This window comes from Amaranthus tricolor, chromosome 4 (assembly GCF_026212465.1).
Source record: "Amaranthus tricolor cultivar Red isolate AtriRed21 chromosome 4, ASM2621246v1, whole genome shotgun sequence".
Classification (NCBI taxonomy): domain Eukaryota; kingdom Viridiplantae; phylum Streptophyta; class Magnoliopsida; order Caryophyllales; family Amaranthaceae; genus Amaranthus; species Amaranthus tricolor.
This window is the reverse complement of record NC_080050.1, coordinates 30,907,763-30,930,399: the sequence shown is the minus strand read 5'-3', so window position 1 is coordinate 30,930,399 and position 22,637 is coordinate 30,907,763. Positions and strand designations below refer to the sequence as shown.

General features: G+C 28.7%; 3 protein-coding genes across 3 annotated transcripts; 2 read left to right on the top strand and 1 right to left on the bottom strand.

The window, feature by feature from the left end:
- Positions 1-739: 739 nt before the first annotated feature.
- LOC130811172 (cytochrome P450 81Q32-like) lies at positions 740-5,588 on the bottom strand. Its single transcript, XM_057677362.1, has 3 exons — positions 4,903-5,588; positions 3,890-4,208; positions 740-1,749 (listed from the first exon to the last, which is right to left on the bottom strand). Exons 1-3 carry the CDS (start codon positions 5,490-5,492, stop codon positions 1,114-1,116), a joined length of 1,545 nt encoding a protein of 514 aa, XP_057533345.1. The 5' UTR covers positions 5,493-5,588; the 3' UTR covers positions 740-1,113.
- Positions 5,589-16,924: 11,336 nt separating this feature from the next.
- LOC130810949 (uncharacterized) lies at positions 16,925-20,341 on the top strand. Its single transcript, XM_057677068.1, has 4 exons — positions 16,925-17,044; positions 19,403-19,481; positions 19,607-19,904; positions 19,993-20,341. The coding sequence occupies exons 1-4, from the start codon at positions 16,925-16,927 to the stop codon at positions 20,339-20,341; spliced, it is 846 nt and encodes a 281-aa protein (XP_057533051.1).
- Positions 20,342-21,392: 1,051 nt separating this feature from the next.
- Positions 21,393-21,836, top strand: LOC130810948 (uncharacterized). The gene is made up of 2 exons (XM_057677066.1): positions 21,393-21,626; positions 21,702-21,836. The coding sequence occupies exons 1-2, from the start codon at positions 21,393-21,395 to the stop codon at positions 21,834-21,836; spliced, it is 369 nt and encodes a 122-aa protein (XP_057533049.1).
- The last annotated feature ends 801 nt before the right edge of the window (positions 21,837-22,637 follow it).

Here is a 22,637-nt window from a genome sequence, read left to right as displayed (position 1 = left end):
CCAGGATTTGAAATTAGGGTCAGTAGAATTAGGTTGTGGAATTTGACCATTAATGAAGGCGAGTTTATTCTTGGATGAAAGAGTAATTGTAACGGATCTTTTCCAATCGTTGAATCCAGTGCCATTAAAGGGTATCGGAACCAATAAAAGTTGAGAATCACTCGGATGAAGATAATAGGGTGAAGTCGGATCTTGAATAGGGTCAAGGGTTTTGGTGCAGGAGTTGTTTGAAATGGCCGCCATGAGAAGAAATGAAGAAACGAAAAAGATGAACGGGAGAAACCAGGGAAAGCAAAGAAAAAAAAATAGAAATCAATGAATAGTGATAACCAACGGGATAGATGAAGATTCGAAGGCGTCTGATACCATGTTGATTGTTGAAAAACTATACAATTGCAGAAGAATGAACAACAGGGAAAACAGAGAAATCAAACAGAAAGGAAGAAGAAGACTAATTTTATTAAGATTGAAAAAGCAATTAATTAAGAGTACAAGAGGGGAGAGGTCTATATATATCCCTTTTATTTTATATTTATATTAGAGCTAATAGGGGTATTTCTAGTATTATTAACATATCAGTCTACCATTATTATTTATTAAATAATTTGTCAAATACTTGTGTTCGGTTCGTATATTAGAAATCACAAGTTTTCTTTAAAATAGCCTAAAATACGATGTTTTTTATATTTGTTGAACAAAGAATTAAAAATTAATGATCAATCAAAATTACTCATAGTGATACAATAAAACAATTTCAATTATATATGAATTCAATTTAATATTTCAAACAAAACATTTACCTAATTGCTTCGAAAATTATTATTACATGTCCAAAACCCCAATTAAAGCATAAGTAAATTCTACTCCCTCCATACCTTAAATTTGCACACAACATATTACTCAAAACTTTTTTACATATTTGAGTTATACGGTGCAAACTGAAAGTGACAGGTGGGAGTATGATGAATTAAGAGATAAATTTTATAGCATATAACATATTTTGGAGTTTCAACCATCAGTTTATAAGCTCTAATGTCACATCAAAAAACTTAAGCAGATGATTAAAGCCCTAGAATATCTTATATCCTCAAACATTAAGTATTGAATCCCTTATCAATTGTCATCATTGAATAGGGTACTAAGTAAATTTGCCATAGAAGGACGAATTTTATACAAAGCTTCCAATTGTTGAGCTTTAGGCATAGTAATCCCAGCATCTTGATCCATATCAAGCAACTCATTTCCGGGCCTTTCCCAATCAAAGCATTGAATAAATGCTCCAATAGCCAAACATATAACCCTTTTCCCAATTGCATAACCCGGACAAGCCCTTCTTCCTAGCCCAAAAGGCAATGACCTAAACACCACATCTTCCCCTTCTTTTCCCTGGAATCGTTCGGGTTTAAACTTCTCGGGTTCATCCCAAAGATTCGGGTCGTGATGGATACTCCATAGACTAACCATCAAGATTGTACCACGTGGGATATCGTACCCACAAATGGTGCAATCTTGGGATGACTCATGTGGGATTAGAAGGGGTGTTGGTGGGTATAGTCTAAGGGATTCGTTTACCACGTTTTGAAGGTATGGTAATTGGGATATGTCCTCTTCTTTGATTAGACGATCATGTCCTATGACTTGGTCGATTTCGGCTCGAGCTTTTTTCATGGCTTCCGGATGGTTTAAGAGTAGTGCCATTGCCCATTCCATGGCTGCTGCCGATGTATCCGCTCCTGCTAATATAATTATCTACAAACAAATAAAAAAAAATATAGAAAATTAATAAGTATGTATTACGTGAAAGGGGATAAATGCATGAATAAAACTTTAAGAGGGTGGGTCAGTTATAATTCTCCATTCACAAATTGTTATATGAAATAGTTTCACAGAGAGACGTGCCTTATACATGATTAAATAACACGTCTCATATATATTACTTCTATAAAAATATAAAATTTTTATTTAATGTCATCCTATTAAAGATAAAATAGCTTAATTGAATAGTTAAAACAATTTTATGGTTGGTTAGGAAAATTCTAGATAGACTATACAAATTTAAGTCAATACTCATTGGGAGTTGGTATAGTGAAAGTTAATAGATTGAATAATTCAAGAACTAAAATTTTACAAGTCACAACCTATGAACACAAGGGACAAACTTAAACTAATACTCTATCTAGTGTATTCCTTTTTACTTGTAATATGTTCTTCTGTCTCACATATTTTGTCCATTATTAAGTGGCATAAATATTAAAATTTCAGGTATAATGATTAAGTTAGTCGAATATTTACAATTAAATCAGAATATAAAAAGTTAGTGATATCATGTTAAAAAATAAAATGCACAAATTTATTTAGATTGACTAAACTGAAAAATAAGAAAAATTAAGTGATAATAAAATGCACAAATTTATTCAGATTGACTAAACTGAAAAATAAGAAAAATTAACTGAGACGAGGAAACTTCTTATCTATAAATAAAATGTCACTTCTTGAAGAAATTGAAGATCATAAATGACCGAAAAATCTTTTAAGTAATAATCAAGCAACGGAAAATTAGTGAAAATAAACAAAGAACTTGGGTCCACAACTTAAATAAAAAATAAAATAACAAAAAACTTTGACCATGACAAAATAATCAATGTTGGAAATTTCAAAAGAAAATATGAATTTATCAAGTATTTTATATTTTTATTGGATGACTATTCTGCTACTAATATTACACCTTTATTTTCTTGAATCTCCATATATTTGCAAAGCTGTCTACATGCATCAAAAGACCTTATTAAAGGATGGGCTCTAAAATCTATTTTTATATTTATTTTATTACGGTAATATATATATATATATATATATATATATATATATATATATATATATATATATATATATATATATATATTATTTTATATGAGACTAATAAAATAATAAAAAGCTAAATATTATTAGTTGTTTTAATATATGTGAGCTAATGAAAAAAAGCTAATGACTTCTAATTTGATAGTAAGTTTAATTAATAGAGAGGTTTTATCATTCCTCCATTGTTTTCAAAACTATTAAATATACAATTCAAAAACTATAAAATATAATTTTAATTAAAAAAAGAGAAGTAAAATTAAATATTTATCTATACAAAAGCACAAAATAAAAAAAAAGATTTTTTAAAAAAAATGAATAATCAATATTTGATTTGGGATAAATGGAATATTTAATTTAGCCTAGTTATAACTTGTAACGATGACGACGTCGTACCAAGTGTTGTGTAATGTAAGCATGTAGCCATGTAGAACCGTCAAAACTCATTCAATCTTTATCATCTACAAACGTCTAAGAACAATATTCAAATGGGTTTTTATCCTTTTTTTTGGATTTGGTAGATCAAACTTAACGTGTTTGGTAATTCATATCCTCTCATATTTTAAGCAAATCTCTCATTTTCCTTTTTTATATTTGTGTTAAATATTTTATTTTCTTATTTAATAACATTAATTTCTTATTTATGCTCTAATATTATCTAACTATTTACATAACTGACCTTAAATTATCAATTTTTCCTTTGTTCACTCAACTCATTTGGCGTATTCCTCTTTTAATTTCTCCTTAAAAATGATATCAAATATGACGTTTGATTAGAATAAAAAGGAATATTTGGTTTGTTGACCATTTAATCGTATTGACCATTAAGCTACACGCATAAGTAAATTATTATGAAAATATTTGGTAAAAATTAGTTATTAATTTTTGACTATTTATTTGACTAAAAACCTAAAATTCATCTAAAAATTACGCATAGCAGCCGTTTAATTCTAGCTTAAACTTCAACTTTTCAACTAATTTAAAATCGTTTATCAATTAAATATTTTTTTTGACTGTTTGATAGAGTACTTACCATTACCATACCCTTGATGACTTCATTGGTATAGAAAACAGGATCTTGTTGTTGAGCTTCAATAAGAAAATCAATAATAGTCCTAGAATCACCCTTTTCAGCATTACTCATCCTTTTTCTTTCATCAAGTAGTCTTTGGTAGAAAATATCAGTTCTTTCCATCCATGAAATCATTTGTTTCTCAACACCTCTATATAAATATTTCAATATTGGTATAAAATCTATGGGATTGTCTGCATTGCTCAATAAGGCTCCTTCTCTTATTATCCTGCTAAATTGCTTTGCTTGGCTAGCATCTTCCACACCCTTTCCATAGAACCTAACACATATAATAACAAACCATTAAGTAACATATATTGATCTAATTAACGAAATCAAGTATGATTTGACTCGATTAACACAAACCATATATATATATATATATATATATATATATATATATATATATATGTCAAATCAGATTGTTAAGATATTATATGAATGATATTTTCATGATTATTCATGGATCTCAAAAAAATGAGTGTTCTAATTAATATTCAAAGTGTTAGTTTTAATATCAAATTGTCGTGTTAAATGTTAAAAAGACTAAAATTGAATATTTTTTAGTAGAAAAATAAAGAGCAAGTTTTGTATGAGATTGGCACTTATAATCAATTAATTTTTTTAACTGATCACTTTAAGATTAGGTGATTACTTTAAGATTTCATTTTAAGTTTATTATAATTGGTCATTTTAATATTGTAACTAATCATTTTAAGGTTATCATAAGTAATTACTATAAGATTCTAAATGCATATTAGGTCAGCCTAATATAAATAGTCTCATCATGAGATCGTCTCATTTGAAAATTTATCAAAAATAGATTTGTGTTATTTTTTTAATCACATACTGTTGCATGAGACGTGTGACCACAAATACAATACACGTTAATATGAAAATCAAAATATGGGTTTTTTATTTTGACCCCACCTCACCGAAAAACGTTCAATCAGTTCAGTATTTAAGTTGGTTACCTCTTAGCAGCAGTAATTTGGGTCATAATATTAAGACCCAAATCATTAAACTCCTTATTCAAATTAACCTTAACAGGCTTATGACTTTCAATAGATTGTTCCCACAACCCACGAACAAGCAATTGACATTCCTCTTCACGAACACTAGTAAACAAACGTATCTTTCCGGACGTAAAAACTTGTTGGGTCATAAGTCTCTTAATAGTCCTAAAATGATCATTATAAGGTGTAAGAGCCATAGAAGTTCTATTATAATGTAATATCCTCCCGACAAGAGTATCAGGACGATCGGCAAATATAACATCATTTTTTACAAGACATTCCTCGACCGCTTCTGGGGAGGAAACAAGGAGAACGTTGCGTACACCCAGTTTAAGTAGTAGGACTTGGCCATATTTTGTGGCAATTTCATGGATGGATTTGTGTAATGGGCGTTTTAGCATGTGAAGATGTCCTATTATAGGGAGGGATAATGGTGGGCTTGGGGGGAGGTTTTTGTGGGGGTTTTTGGGTGACAAAAGGGTGTAAAGTATGAAGAAAATAGGTATAATTGAGATTATTCCATATGTTAATAAGTTTAGATCTTCCATTATGGACTATAATGAGATGATTAATGAATAATAAGCTGAGGGTGTTATGAATGAATGAATGTATGGATGGATGTTAATTACTTAATTGTACTTGGCATAAGGATTCAGGGTGTGCTTTTATAGATGGGTGTGTGGGGTCTTAAATGATGTGGATTTTAAGAATACCTTGGTTTTGTGTGCTTGTATTTTATTACTATAGTTTATACACCCTCCTTCAACAAATAATTAGCCGTCTCTTATACTCAGCAGTCAGCAAGTAGAGATCCTGAATATTTTCAATATGTTCGATTCACAGAGCTTTAAAAATTAAAGATCTTAATATTAAATTATGGAGTTTATATTTAGTGTCTATAGATATAAAGTTGTTAGATTTTTAATCTGCCCCTGTACTTTGCTATATCTTTTATAAGAATATCTTTATTATACTCCTTCGTATTAGCTGAAAATGGACATTTACTTTTTGGTACTATTTACTTATTACTCTTAATTTATATTTTATTTTTTAATATATAAATTAAATCATAGTCAAGTGAGATTTTGTTTGATTTATTTCAGTGCAAATATTATTAATATCCACTTCTTCTAATATTTTGTTATATATAATAAGTTATTAAGTATTAAATAAGTGAATTTAATAAAGTGAAAAGATAATATTTCATTTTTAGTAAATAGGATGAAGTATTTTTTTTTTATTTGTATAATTGAAATGGTTTTAATGTTTCTTAATATTTGTGCTCTTGCTTGTACGGCCCAACCTAAGTATAGTTGCCGTGATGGAACATGTAAAAAGTTAAAAAAATGATGAGAATATTTATACTTTGTGAATAAAATTAAAATTTAAAAACTGAGTGGGTGAAACTTAAGTGGTGGACATATATGTTCATAAAAGTAAGTGAGACAATTTGAAAGAAAATTGGGGTATAAATTAAAATAGTCAAAAAAGTAAAATTTAATGTTCAAAATATTGTGATAATTTATAAATAGATAAATACCCGTGTCAGGAACCAAATTCTTGAATTCATAACGTGTATATAAAAAGTTAAAAAGTTTGAAAATTTTGTTGAAAATAAGTGCTAATTAGCACATTTTATTTGTGTAATTAGCATTAAACTTATAAAATTGTTTAATGTAAATAATGAATTTAATACTACTTATACAATAATCATAATCATTTCCCCAGATCTATTAACAAAATTATCATGCTAATTAATTACCCCTATTAAGGGAATGAAAATTATATCAATACCTCTTTTTATAGCAATTAATCAATAAATACTCAATATATATAATTAAATTCTTTTAGACCATAACATTGACAATAAATAAAAATACATTTTAGCAATTCACTTATTTTTAGGCGAATAAGTCTAATATAAAATTAGTGACATCATATTATTATTATACTAGATAGCGCTCGTGCGATGGTTTTATTAAATTTTTTGACATAAGTTATATTAATTTATATGAAGTATTACAGCTATTAATAAAACATTTCAAAATCAAATCTAACACAAAAATATGTAAAATTATTTTATAAAAGTTTAAACTAAAAAAATAGTTTTTGTCATAAAAAATACTTCTATAATTCATTTATATAAAAATAGTCACAATCTCAATCATGTTAGAATTAAGCATTGCATTTAAGTAACCAATTATATAAATAACAAAAAATCCTAATAAAAAATTATTATAATTTAACGAACTCAAAATATCCAATACATTAAATATTAGTCATTTAATAAATAAAATAAAAAAGAGCACGACATTTGGCCATCGTTTCTGTGTAGGCTAACCTTTGAATTGTTCTAGAATGCTACCTAACCTAACCTAACCTTATATTCTCATTACATGGAAATAGAGTTGTTGATGAACTAGAGGGGCATCGGAAATCAATTTCGAATTAGATATTTTGAGTCGTATTATAATCATCTCTGTTTACATTGTAACTTCATTATGAAATTTGATCAAAATAGAGTTTGATTATATATGATCGAATAAACATCTAGTCAAATCAGTTTTTAAAACCTATACTTGAAAGACAAATTCTTTTTCAAAACGGTCTTAGTATGAGACAATTTATTTGGGTTGATCAAACTTCAAATTAAAAATAATAAAAATTAATTCTCTTTTAAGACACTGATGCTTAATACTCATATAGAATATATGACACTTATTGAAAACTTCTTCCTTAGTTTAACATTTTGATTTAGTTAGTTCTTTAACATATTGACTTAATAGTCAAAGGTTTTCCTCTCTTATCTCTCTGACATACTAACAAAGGTTCGATTCTCATTTTTCACTACCTACTAAAAAGATTATTTCTCATTTTTCTCGTTCGTAAATTCTCTTGTCTTGCCATTGTTGTAAAAATATTGTAAAATTAATTTTTGATTATTGATGGATAATACATTTACTTATAATCTGTTAATTGTTCTTAAGATGTTAATTATTTTTATAATTTGATCTTAAAAGATAACATTTCAAGAACAAATAAAAACATTATAGAAAAAAGATCAAATTTGACGCACGTGTACAATCGTTGAACATTTTTCGCCATGCAAACTTTTCTAAAAGGCTACATACTTGGAACTTTGTTCAGATATCTCCTTCGTGACATCAGTATGTCATTTTGCAACAGTATTTACTTGGAAAATTATACCATAGCCACTTCAATGAAATATCATACATGCCTCCCCCAAAGCCGCCCTCAAAATATTTTTAAAAGGGTAATACTAAATATCGTCACTTTTTTATTTTATCGTCACCTTATATATAATGAGTTTTTAAGAATGTCCGTGCATAATTTTCGAACTCAAAAACTGTAACATCTCTCTAAAAACACTATGTTAACGTAAACAAGCTAAAAGTGTACGTTGAATAACAATGGCGAACCAAAACGCGCGTAATAACGATTCGGTAAGTAATTAATCGATTCGAAATTTTTCAAAAAAAATAAATAAATTTCCAAAACCCTCTCCAGTCGCCCAAAAAGTGCGACCAGACCTAGGGAGTGTCGCACAAAAAGTGCGATTGGACCTAGGCGGAGTCGCACAAAAAGTGCGACTCGACCTAGGTGGGTGCTGGAAAATTTTTTTTAATTTTTTTTTGAAAAGTTAATTTTTTTTATTTATTATAATTATTTTTTAAGTTATTATTATTTAGTAAATTATTTTATTTTATTATATATTTATATAGGAGTATATTTTTGTGTTTACTTAAATTATTTATTTATGTTATTTTAATTTATTTTATTTTATATATGTATTTTATTTAGTATAATTTTTTATTTTATATTTTTGTATTGATATTGTTAATATATTGAAATTTGAATTATTATACTAATTGATATTGTTAATATATTAAATACTTTAATCTTTTAATTATTAAGAATAATTTTATATTTGCAGGACTTTGAAAACTTAGGGGATAATGTAGAATACTCTGATAGATTTGTTATCGATAGGGAATTTGATTCTGTAGATGATTTACATGCTTGGGCTGATGAGATAGCATTAAGAATTGATTTTCAATTTACACGTGCTTCATATAAATAAAAGAAAGGACGTTCTAGATTAATAAAGTCAAAAATACAAAAAGTAGTCATAAAAACAATGACATCATCATTGAGTGTCGAAGAAAAAATTTTTGTTGAGATCATGACACGTAAGTAATTTTTAAAAATGATGATGTCAGCAATATTTTGTTTTAGTTTTAGTTATAGATATATACTACTTCTCATATACTTCCTCTATTCCATATTAGTTGCAACATTAGCAAAAAGGCACTATTTATTCATCACTCTTAATTTTTAATTAGTTTTTTAATCTATAAGTTAAAACATAGTCAAGTGAGATCTTATTTGATTCGTCTTTTTGCAAAGATTATAAATATCAAATTTTTATAATTTTTTATTATACATAACTAGAGATATTAAAGATTAAATTAGTACATTGAACTCGTGAAAAAGTAAATGTTACAAGTAAATTAGAACGGAGGAAGTACCTCTTTAATCTGTACTAGTCTTATTCTTTACTATCCATCCCATTAACGCGCAATCTCTAACTCATACCCTATATGGCCTATAAGTGTAATGTTGTACAGTATATTATTTTAATGTACACTAATTCCATACAAAATCAAATCTTGTTAAACTGCTAGCTTTATTGTATCATATCAGTAGATTTTATTTATTCTCAAATACAACTTTTATTATTGTTTGGTCATTTAATATATTAAAATTACAATTATTGTATGGTCAAAATAATAGAATACATTTAGATATGAAAATATGAAGAGAGTGATTATTTTAAATTTTACAAATTTTTTTATTATTCTACCTTACTTTACTTTTAAAGCAAAATATGGAGTAATATTTTTATTTTTAAATAATGTTCTTCAATATGTTATTTGGCACTTTATTTTGAGTTTGTAATATATATTTTGCTTGAATTGTTTGTTTAATTATATAACATGTTTTTGAACAATCCTGCAATTATAGTTATGTTTTGGGAATTCCATGCAGTGACTTTAAGTTTTTGACTTTTTCATAAAGCTTTTTTAAATTCGTGTGTTGACTTAAGCTTTCAACCCTTTCATGTGGTAGACAAACTATTAAATTTTTTGTTAAATTAAATATTTATTTCAGCTGAATTTGATATATGTGGTTAATTAAGGTGTTCACGACGTTTGTTGTTTGAAAAAATGTAATTACGTTGGGTAAAAATAGCGTAAAGTTAACAAAAAAATTTCTCTTTTGTCTAACATACGGAAAAGTTGGAAGTTTGACCATTTGAAGTCACCACGTGGATTAAAAAAATCTTTGTCTACCACGTGGATTAAAAAAATCTTTGTCTACCACGTGGAATAGCCGAAAATCCAGAGCTACCACATGAAATTTTCCATTTTTCTTACGTCATTTACCATAAACACATTAATAAATTATATATATAATTGATAATTTTTCTAAGTATAATTATATAAATTAACAAATTTTAAAAAATGTGCATTATACAGACAGACTTCATATTCTAATAATGATAAATAAATAAATAATAAAAATAAAATAAAATAAAATAAATTAAAAACTAGAAGTTAACGATCATTGGAGTATCAATGCGTGGATATCTATCATTGGATATCAATTAAAAAATTATGCAGTGCTACTAAATTGACTTACTGTATTTATGATAAGTGACCAAGTCCAATTTAGATGGAGACTATCCACACAAGTTCTCTTTATTAATTAAATTCTTAAATAATACGGTTTTATGTGAAATTATTTTTATTGGATTGGTCTAAAAATATACATTGTTTTAAATTGATTGCTTATAATATTAAAGCGATTACTTAGTACAATTTTAAAATGATCACTTTTTATAGTTTAAAAGTGATTATTTATAATCTTAAAACAATCACTTATAATTTTAAAGTGGTCAAATTATAAAAAATAATTTAATTATATAATTTGTCTCATCATGAACAATCTCTTACAAAGCTTTGTTGAATTTAACGATATGGCATACGTCAATAATGAGATTAGCTTAAAGGTTTTTTATTAATATTTTTATATCCTTTTATTGTTTTTTTAAAATTAAAAAAACAAAAAAGTGAAGAATTTAGGAAATGCTGCACACACAGCTTGACTAATTAGTAATTATGAAATATATTTTATTACAAAGTCTTTGGGGTAAGTAAGTAAGGAAATGTTCATAATATGATTGTATAACATTGCTGAAATACTTTACTCCCTCCGTTCTTTTTTATCTTCACCTTTAGGTTTTTTACACATATTAAGGAAGATAGAATCTTTAGATTATAGTGGGTATTATTTTAATTAAATAGTAGTGTGAAATAATAATTGTATTGAAAGTATGAGGTTGTAGTGGGTATTATTTTAATTAAATAGTAGTGTAAAGTAATAATTGTATTGAAAGTATGAGAGAAAAAATAATTATAAATAAAAGAAAAGAGGTACGTTAAAAGAAAATGGGGTTTTAAGGGGTAAAAGTGAGATAAAAACTTTCTAAAAATAGAAAGTATTCTAAAGTGGAAGAACTTTTGAAACTACCCGTTATAGTAATGTGGAAGATCAAAAAATAACGGAGGGAGTATTATTTTTTTTTTAAATTTATCTTATATATTCAGGTAAATATGTAAGAAATAATATATGTAGTCAAATGAAACTTGTTTTAATTGTTTAATTGTGTACTTTCATAATATTTGTTATTGTTTGGAATTTATTAGTTATTATTCTCGAGTCAAGAAACTCTTTGGCCATGGTTATGAGTTATCGTCTTTCTTCCTTCTCCAGACCCCGATCATAACTCCTATGAGCGTTATAAATTGGGTATGATGATGATGATGAATTTTTAGTTATGCGTAACTATAGATATAAATTATCAAAATAACACATTGAATTGCATAACAAGCAAAATGTAGCAAATATAATTAAACAAAGAAAATATTAATTTCTCAACTTTCTACATGCAACACTCTAATTTTTATGTTATTCACAAATCACAAGTATTGCTTTATTTGATTTCTAAATTAAACATTACTAACAAAAAAATTATTTAATAAAACCTTATTAAATTTTTTTGAATATATAATCTAAATTAATCATATTTTATATTTTTCTTATTTATTATACCTATATTAACATTTAAAAAATGAATATATATGCATAAAATGAAAAGGATAGCAAGTAAAAAATAAAAGAAAATTAATTTTGAAGATACCCACCAGCGGTGGGGCAAACATAAAGTAGTACTAGTAAATTTACCTCATTTTATTTTGATTCATAATTCATACATTTAATATTTTCACCTTATTTATACATTTTTTTCATTTTTTGAATAAAATATTAATTTATCGGTTTTTATTTCCGGGAGGCAAAGAAATATGGTCCAAGAGCACGACATTTGGCCATCGTTTCTGTGTAGGCTAACCTTTGAATTGCATCCGAGGAACTTGAAATGAAAGCACGTACGAGTGACTAATTGTTCAAGAATGCTACCTAACCTAACCTAACCTAACCTTATATTCTCATTACATGGAAATAGAGTTGTTGACGAAGGGTGGGGCATCCGATCAATTTCGAATTAGATATTTTGAGTCATATTATACTCCCTTCGTTCTTTTTTTATCTTCCACTTTAGGTGTTTCACACATATTAAGGAAGATAGAATTTTTGGGTTGTAGTGGGTATTATTTTAATTAAATATTAGTGTGAAGTAATGATTGTATTGGAAGTATGAGATTGTAGTGGGTATTATTTAAATTAAACAGTAGTGTGAAGTAATGATTGTATTGAAAGTATGAGAGAGAAAATGATTATAAATAAAAGAAAAGGGGTACATTAAAAGAAAAAGGGGGTTTTAAGGGGTAAAAGTGGGATAAAAACTTTCTAAAAATAGATAGTATTCCAAAGTGGAAGAACTTATGAAACTATCCATTATAGTAAGATGGAAGAACTTAAAAGAACGGAAGAAGTAATTATCTCTATTTACATTGTAACTTCATTCTGGAAGTTGATCAAAATAGAGTTTGATTATATATGATCGAATAAACATTTAGTCAAATCAGTTTTTAAAACCTATTTTTGAAAGACAAATTCTTATTTATAACGGTCTTAGTATGAGACAATTTAATTGGGTTGATTAAATATCAATTTAAAATAATAAAAATTAATTGTCTTTTAAGACACTGATGCTTAATACTCATATAGAATATAGGACACTTATTGAAAACTTCTTCGTTAGTTTAACATTTTGATTTAGTTAGTTCTTTAACATATTGACTTAATAGTCAAAGGTTTTCCTCTTATCTCTCTGACATACTAACAAAGGTTCGATTCTCATTTTTTACTACCTACTAAAAAGATTATTTCCCATTTTTCTCGTTCGTAAATTCTCTTGTCTTGCCATTTGTTGTAAAAATATTGCAAAATTATAATTTTTGATTATTGATGGATAATACATTTACTTATAATCTCTTAATTGTTCTTAAGATGTTAATAATTTTTATAATTTAAAACATTTCAAGAACAAATAAAAACATTATAGAAAAAGATCAAATTTGAAGCACGTGTACAATCGTTGAACATTTTTCGCCATGCACACTTTCTAAAAGGCTATATACTTGGAACTTTGTTCAGATATCTCCTTCGTGGCATCAGTATGTCATTTTGCAACAGCATTTACTTGGAAAATTATACCATAGCAACTTCAATGAAATATCATACATGCCTCCCCCAAAGCCGTCCTCAAAATATTTTTAAAAGACTAAAGAACTACCTGTGTTTTACTATTTTATAATGACTCATCCACTATCTAGTTATTGATATTAAATAGTACTCCCTCCGTTCATAAAAGATTGTTCATTATGGGTTTTTGACACATATCAAGGGAAGTAAAATCTTTGTAGTAAGTGGGTGTTATTTTAATGAAATAGTAGTGTGAAGTAATGATTGTATATTTATATTGGTATAATGAGATAAAAAAGACATTTAAATTAATGATCAAATAAAGAAAAAAAGAAATAATTATTGTCATTAATTTGGGGAGAGAAACATACAACATTAACAAAATAGAATTTTTGTTTTGGTTTCAAAGGGGACTTTCCATTTTTGGAAAGTTTTGGATGGTAATTCCAAATTAGGGAGGGAACTACATAAAATCTGGTAGCTTCATAAAATCAGTAGCTTCAAAAAAATCAATAGCTTCAAGTAAGACTGCATCATTGCCTTAATCATGGCTTTAGGCAGTGAAGACGAAATCAAGGGGGCATGGTACTTTGGATCAAGCCAATATGATCCTCAATCAAGCTTAGAATCAGAGCAAGAACCAGTAGAAATGACAGAGCAACAAGAAGAACAACAAGACAATCATCATAAGCCAAGGCTCAGCAGTGAGATGAGGCATTTAATCTTTCAAAAGATGCTCTCATTGAGAACAAGTGACTCACTACTTCATGGAACTTTCAAAAGGATTGCTCAATAATATGCTTATCATCATAGGACCATAAGTAACTTATGGAAAAGGGCATTGCAATGAAAAGAAGCAAAAAAATCATACATCGTTGATTCAAAATACAAAAATTATGGAAGGAAGAGAGTTGTGATGCCTCCAAACATTCTAGAGTCTGAACCAATGGGCGATCGTACATGTATAAGAGATATTGCAAGTTGTTTAGACTTGGCACCATCGACAGTTTGGAGGTTGATCAAAAGAAGAGAAATAAAGGCACATTCAAATCCACTTCACCCGGCTTTAACCGATGCTAATAAAGTGAGAAGGGTGGAGTGGATTTTGAGTCTTATCCATGAAAATAGCATTCACAAACATACAATATACAAGGGAATGTTTGATTTCATTCACATAGGTGAGAAAAGGTTTTATCTAACCAAAAAAACTCAACGAGTTTACCTTACAAACAAAGAGAAGATCTCGTATAGGGCAGCAAAGTCAGCTAAGTTCATACCGAAGACCATGTTCCTTGGGGCAGTTGCTAGGCCAAGATGGAGTCCACATGGTCAATGCACTTTTGATGGGAAAATATGTATTTTTTTCTTCATTAACAGGGTGGCTGTCGTGAAGAACTCAAATAATAGACCAAGGGGTCAATTGAAATTAAGCCAACAGAATCAGTCACTCAAGATGTTTATAGGAACATGCTCATACAAAATCTCATTCCAGCAATATTAAGAAAGTGGCCAAGTGAAGGGCCTTCAATCATTTTCATTCAACAAGACAATGCAAGAGTGCACATTACAAATGATGATCCAATATGGCAACAACACAACAAGCAGGGTGGGCTAACCTTCATTCTTACACAACAACTCCCTAATAGTCTAGATTGTAACATCTTGAACTTGGGATTCTTTAGAAGCATTCAATCATTGATGCATAAGAAAATGCCAAAGAATATGAAAAGTTGATAAGTGCAGTTGAAGATGCATAGCGGAACTTTATCCAAAGACATTAACAAATGTTTGGATTTCATTGCAACACCACTTGAATGAGATATTAAAGGTTAAGGGATGTAATGACTATATCCAACCACATTTTGGTAAAAAGGTTCAAGAAGATAATGGGAGGCTCAGAATTCAAGTAAGAATTCCGACATTGCTAGTTAAGGAAACTGTTGCTTTTATGAATCCAAACAGAAATCAATAAGCATCACAACCATTGGCAGAGAATGAAGATATGGCACAGACATCTAATGCAATGTAAGAAGCCTGTGATCAAGCAATTGAGGAGACACAAGGATGAATCATTGTGTGAAAAAAGCCCCTCAGTTTGTATTATGATCAATCATCATTAAAAATGTTTCTTTAAGAATCTTAGGAGCAACAATTTTGCATAAACATTCTGAAATCAATGGTCAATGTATATATTTGTTAGTGACTTCATTTAATTAGTGTTATCAATAACAAAAAAAAAGCCCCTTGTTTCATCATAGAGGTTGTTAAACCTCTCAAATTATAAACAATCATCACACAAGAATGAATGCCACTGAACATGCATATAACACAGTGAATTTAGACAAAAAAGCTACTCAACCAAGAATTTAAAGTCTCTTTTTCAGATTATGAAATTTACAGGAACTCATGAATAAATATCTTCATTGGGGCTTAAACAACACAAAAATTATACAAAATGTTCAACAGCAAATAGAAAACAAAAACAAAGATCAACAACAAATAGAAATCAAGCCATAAGTCATGTCCTTCCAACATCGAACAGAAAATAGAAACAAATATCAACAGCAAACAATAGCAAGTGATCATAAATTAGAAATTTCAAAGTCATACAACAGTAAACAATTTCCAGAATTCTCCCAAAGTTCAAATGACATCCTATGGCCCAAGTATCCGATTGTTCTTAGCTATGAAATAAAAAAACATGAACTATGTTTTACAATCATCAAGAGTATTTTTTAGGTTTTTTTTTTTTTTTGCCCTAACAGCAAGTACTTCTTCAGGAGTATCAGAAACCACCAGATTTTGGTGTTCTTCAATAGGAGGACTTGAAGGACTCATTTTAGTAGGAGAATCATACACCCACTTAACAATCTTCAGAGGGGGTTCTTTTTCATTAAGGTATGAATAAGAAGGAGAAGAAGAACTAGTCTCACAATACATTGAAGAGGCGTTATCTTCAATAGACTTTTGATAGACCTCAAGTTCTTTCTTAGACCATCTTAAAATCTTATTTCAGTATGAGTGTGGTCGGCCATGCAAGGAACACGAACATTAATCCCCATAATCATAAAGCCCATCATAAAGAGAACTAGGAATGGTTGAAGAACTAGTAGATCTCTTGTTTTCCATACTCAAAATTTAAAGCACGTATTATTTCAGTTTTTTTTTGTTTAAACCCGAAAAAAGAAGGAAGAAAGATCAAAAAACACAAAGTTTTGAACAGACTTTAATGGCGGATGAAGAACAGGGGGTGATTCTGCAGTACGTATTGGGCCAAAAAATAAGAAACTTACCTCAAAATGTAGAGAAAATACCGATCTTTATTTTAGTTCAAAAAAATGAACTAAAGGTAAACCAAGAATAGGGGGCAAAGGTTTAAAGAAGCCATGAAAATGGAGTATTTTAAGAGAGAGTGTGAGGAAAAGAGAGATTAGAGAGACACGGGAATTGAGAGAGTAACAATAAGGGAGCGTATCATACGAGAGAAATAAGGGAGAGAGAGAGAGAATATACCGGGTATATTGGGGAAAATGAGAGGGATTATGAGGTTATATTAGGGAAAAAAGATTTCAAAAAATAAAAAGTATTCTAAAGTGGACAAATATTTGAAACTACCCGTTATAGTAAGGTGGACAAACATAAAAGAACGGAGGGAGTAATATTTTAAATAATTTATGATATAGATTGTCATAAAATATGCTGTAAAATTCCCAAAGTAATGAAAAGCTATAATTAACGTTTCAAGGTTGTTTGTTAATAAAGATAATATAATATTTCTGTGTATTAAAGAATAATTGTAAAATAAATTTGAAAATAAAAATTATATATTTTAATTTAATTCAATTTAGAAAGCGATCGAATAGTATTGATTGAATTAATGATCTTCTTTGCACTTACACAAAAAGTTACACTAGTTGTATATATATATATGTATAGTAATACTATATATATAATATAAAAATCTCATACTCATAGAAAAGACAAATAAATTAAATAAGACATATGCGTATACAAAAACTGTTTTTTTTTTTTTTTTTGCTAAAATTGATTGAAGTAATATTTTAGAAGTCTCAATTTTCAGTATACAAGTCAGAATTTGTGTGCATAGTTGAATAGTTGCATTTGACACATATTGACATCAATAATGATCTTAAGAAATTTCTATTATTAAAAAACATATCATCTATTCAACATATTAGTTTTATTTACCTTTTTTATGTTTATTGAGACAATATTTTAACTCTTAATATTTTTAATTATACGTAATTAATAATTGCTAAAATTTAATATTAATAATTTTTATATTAAGATATATTACACAAGATTTAACACCTTACTATGTTTTTAACTTATAGATTAAAAATAAAATACAGAATATGTTTTAAATAATAGCCTGGATACGAAGGAGTAGTGGATCTTTATTGGATGCCAAGTTAGCCTGTATAATGAGTCAATGACGGCTTAAGAAAAATACTAAAACAAAAAAATCTTTTTATCTGATTCATTAATTTTTACAATTTTGCAAAGTATCTTTTGAAACATAAAATCTCTAAATAAAAATATAAAATTATTTTAAAAGTGTATGATACAAAATTATTGATGAAGACGTTTTGTAATATGTTTTATCTTCTAAATATTTTTTTGTCCCTTTAAATTACACCATATAACTAAAAAAAATCTAACATATTTAAGCCTTATGGTTCAAACTCAAAAAGACGTAGCGAATATGTCTAAAAATATCTTAATCAAATTTATATCTTATAAAATAAAATATTTCAAATGAGAAGAACATTAAAGAACAATTAGCATGTAATACTTTCTCATTTGTAAAATACTTGCTACATTACGATTATTGATATTATTCATCGTTCAAGCTTATTTTATATTTCAGCTAATGTGTAAGAAAAAGTATAGTTAAGTGAAATCTTATTTAAATCGTCTAATCGCATATTTTTCAATATTGAATTTTTATAATTTTTAATTATGTATAATTAATTACTTAAAAATACAATGTTTTCAACTTTGGGCGAAAAATATCTCCTTTCCTTTGTAGACTTCAAAGTTGAATAGCGTAATAGGAATTATGTGTTATTGACAAATAGTATTGGTTGCTTGACTTTTCGTGATAAACTTTGGGATTCTTAGTTGTTAATATGTTATTGGCTAATTGAATTCATAAGAACCTGGCCCGGCCTTGGCCCTTGGCTACATTTGTGACGATGTTAGTAACCTTTTTTTTGAATATTTTGTCAAATTTGGTATTTTTAATTGTAAACTTTTGATTTCATGCATAACATATGGAGTAACATTTAACAAGTATCTAATAATAGAGTTGCATCGAGAATCAAGAATTCTCAATCTATAGTATTCAAGTTTCATATTTAAATGCTAATATGTGTGGTGGAATGTGACTAACACTAATTTGGATTTGAATTTAAATAAGTACTTTTTTATTTTTTAATGTTCTTTTCGTTTAGAATATTCTATATTAAAGACTAGGAAATCTCATTAGATTCATTTTAAATTGTGGATCATATGACCAAACAAGAGAAAAATAATATTAATGGTGACCTAATATTGGGTGGGTTGGGAAAAAGATTGGCCAAATGGGTCAACATGTATCCCGTTCATGTGAACGGTCACCCCTTTTTTTAAAAAAAAAAATTCGCCATGTATCGCTCTTTGATTGGTTGTTGGAAAATGACAGCCTTCTACGCCTGACACGCGTGCTGTGCCTGGTTCTACGTGCCATCTTGCGATTGGCTGCCAAAAAATAGCCGTTTATTGTAATTAACGGCTATTTTCATATTTAATTATTTTTTTAAAAAAAATTATACCAACGGTTATATTTTTTGAGATTTATAAAATGAGACCCATATTGATATTTTTTGACATAATTTTATATTTACAGATCCAGTTGTGAGCACCAACCAAAAAATAAGAGTGAGGTGGAAAAAAGTTAAGGAAGCTTATGAAGCAGCGAGGATGGAACGACCCCATATGATCCCACGAAGAACCGTCAATATGCTTAAATGTCGTTGGGGTAGAGTTGCTCCAGCATGTTTGAAGTGGTTTAGAAGTTATGACGAGGCTCTTAGGAGAAAGAAGAGTGGCACAAGAGACGAAGTTGTGCTTAAAGAAGCACATTTAATCCATCAAAGAAAACACGGTAACTTTAACTTGATTGAGCAATGGATAATTTTAGGAAAGTATAACAAATGGAAGCAAGTGGTAAAAAGTGATAAAAAAACGATTGGATCAACAACCAACTGGTGGTGTTAGTAATGAAACTAGTAGGAAAAGAACAAGGACGGAAGAAGATTCTAAAACACCAACAAGTGAACCTCAAGGAGGATCATCTACTCGCCCCGAGGGTGTGAAGAAAGCTAAGGCTCGCATGACTGGGAAAATGGTTGCAGATCAATCAATTCAAGCTTTGAGTGCATTTGGAGAGATTCTTCGACTTAATTCAGAAATAATGAAGGAGAAGACAGAACTTCAAAAACAAAAAGAAGCCCGAAAACAAAAACAAATTCAAATGGAAGAATATCAAATGAATTGGAATATCGATCAAACATTAAGCAAAAAGGAAACTCTTCAGCCACGGGAAGCTGATATGATGGTTCAACTTGGACAATACTTTTAGAATTACAATCGTCAGTAGATAGTTTAATTATGTAATGTCTTAATTACATTTTAATTATGTATTTTTTTTTATAATGGTTTAATCATGTAATGTTTTAAAATGATGTTTTAATTATGTAATGTCTTAAGAGGATGTTTTAATTATGTAAGGTTTTCATGCATTAGTCTTCTCATTTCCATCACCTTTTGGCATGCATTAGTCTTTTCCTTTAGATCACCTTTTAGCATGTATTGGTCTTCTCATTTCCATCACCTTTTGGCATGCATTAGTCTTTTCTTTCCATCACCTTTTGGCATGTATTAGTCTTTTCATTTCCATCACCTTTTGGCATGCATTAGTTTTTTCTTTTTCATCACCTTTTGGCATGCATTAGTCTTCTCATTTCCATCACCTTTTGGCATGCATAATATTATATATATGCACATCCACATTCAATTGGATGTAGAGCTTCAAAATGAGTTTATTAAGTTTAATTTTTCCTCATCCACTTCAAGTTCTTCATCTTCTGATGAAGAGAATGAACTAATAGATAATATGGTTGATTATGCCTTTCAATACGCTATTCCTTTTATTGTTTCAACACTACAACCAAGGGTGAGAACCGAAAAAATGTTGAATTCAAAGAGACCATTCAAAAGGTCATTCCCAACTATTTAATGACTATTTTGCTGAAAATCCGCTGAAAATCCTACGTATTCTTTTCGATTGTTTCGACGTAGTTTTAGGATGAGGAAACATGTATTTTTACGGATAATGGAAGTTGTCTCCAACAACGATCCATGGTTCACTACCAACATTGATTGATGCAATTGGTAAAAAAGGTCTAAGTATTTTACAAAAGTGTACTGCAGCTCTTCGTATGCTAGCATACGGGGTGGCTGCTGATCAAGTTGATGAGTACCTCCGAATTAGCGAAAGCACAGCATGAAAAGCACTCACTCATTTCACAAAGGGAATAATCAACCAATTTGGGCAACATTATTTGAGAAAACCAACACCATAAGATTTGACGATATTATTGGCCTTTAGTGAAGAACGAGCATTCCCAAGCATGATTGGTAGTGTTGATTGCATGCATTGGGAGTGGAAGAATTGCTCAGCAGCATGGAAAGGGCAATATCAATGCCGAGCTGGTGTTCCAACATTAATTCTTGAAGTTATCGCTGATCATGACTTATGGATATGGCATGCCTTTTTTGGGATGCTAGGTTCATATGATGATCTCAACGTGTTATATCGATCACCTCTTTTCGTTGATTTGTTTGAAAGAAGGGTCAATTTCACGGTGAATGGAAATCAATACGGCATGGCTTACTATCTCACTGATGGCATTTATCCTAAAATGTCTACTTTTATTTAGTCTATTACTGAACCACAAACACCAAAAGCGAGGTTATTTACCCAACATCAAGAAGCAGCAAGAAAGGATGTGGAGCGAGCATTTGGGGTGTTGCAAGCTCGATTTGCAATAATTGGAAAGCCCACAGTTGCTTAGGATGAAGAACGACTCTATGATATAATTACTTCTTGTATAATTATGCATAATATGATAGTAGAAGATGAAAGAGATACATATACACACTATGCTGATGGTAGACAGTTCATATGAGATCGCCCACAAGGTTAATCAGAAGGTACAAGTGGATTAAATGATGAGTTTGAGTATTACACAGATAGAATTTTTGATATCAACCGATACTTGGCAAATAAGGATGATGTTGAAGATCGACAAACACATTTATCCTTAAAAGATGATTTGTTTGAAAATATCTGGCAAAAGTTTGGAAGAGCAATTAATGTATCATTTAAAAATTTTAGTTTTTTAATTTGTATATTTTATGTATGCGCATTGTAATCTTTATTTGAAGTTAACGAATTTTCCTTAATTAATGTCTACATATATATTTATTAAAAAATATTAGTTTTATTAAAAGAATAATTTTTTTGAATTAATAAAAAATTAGATCTATTTTAATCAAATAAAAAATTATATTAACTTTGTACATGAAAATACTATTATAAAAAAATAAAGATAAATATTAGATAAATTATGGGAGAGAAATTATGGTGGAGTAGAAATAAAGTAAGAAAGAGAAGATGATAACCTTCTAAAAGAGATCATTGTTAATAAAATTAGGTTGAAAGATTAACTTTTAGGGGAGAGAAAAGTTGTGAAATAGTAAAATGAGCTTTTTTTGGATCATTAGTAAGGATGCTCGTCTATACTTTTTTATTATATATTTTTATGATACGTATTTAGATATATTGAGGCTTAAAATTTACTTTAAAATTAAAA

Bases quoted from the DNA above. Each gene is read 5' to 3' on its own strand.
- LOC130810948 (XM_057677066.1), top strand. From the start codon at position 21,393: ATGATTGGTAGTGTTGATTGCATGCATTGGGAGTGGAAGAATTGCTCA. The intron at 21,627-21,701 runs GTGAATGGAAAT...ACTTTTATTTAG, and splicing joins AAAGAAGGGTCAATTTCACG to TCTATTACTGAACCACAAAC.
- LOC130810949 (XM_057677068.1), top strand. From the start codon at position 16,925: ATGGCGGATGAAGAACAGGGGGTGATTCTGCAGTACGTATTGGGCCAA. The intron at 19,482-19,606 runs GTAATTAACGGC...TTATATTTACAG, and splicing joins CCAAAAAATAGCCGTTTATT to ATCCAGTTGTGAGCACCAAC. The intron at 19,905-19,992 runs GTATAACAAATG...TGAAACTAGTAG, and splicing joins CAATGGATAATTTTAGGAAA to GAAAAGAACAAGGACGGAAG.
- LOC130811172 (XM_057677362.1), bottom strand. From the start codon at position 5,492: ATGGAAGATCTAAACTTATTAACATATGGAATAATCTCAATTATACCT. The intron at 4,209-4,902 runs GTAACCAACTTA...TATATGTGTTAG, and splicing joins CAAATTACTGCTGCTAAGAG to GTTCTATGGAAAGGGTGTGG. The intron at 1,750-3,889 runs GTAAGTACTCTA...ATTTGTTTGTAG, and splicing joins TCATCAAGGGTATGGTAATG to ATAATTATATTAGCAGGAGC.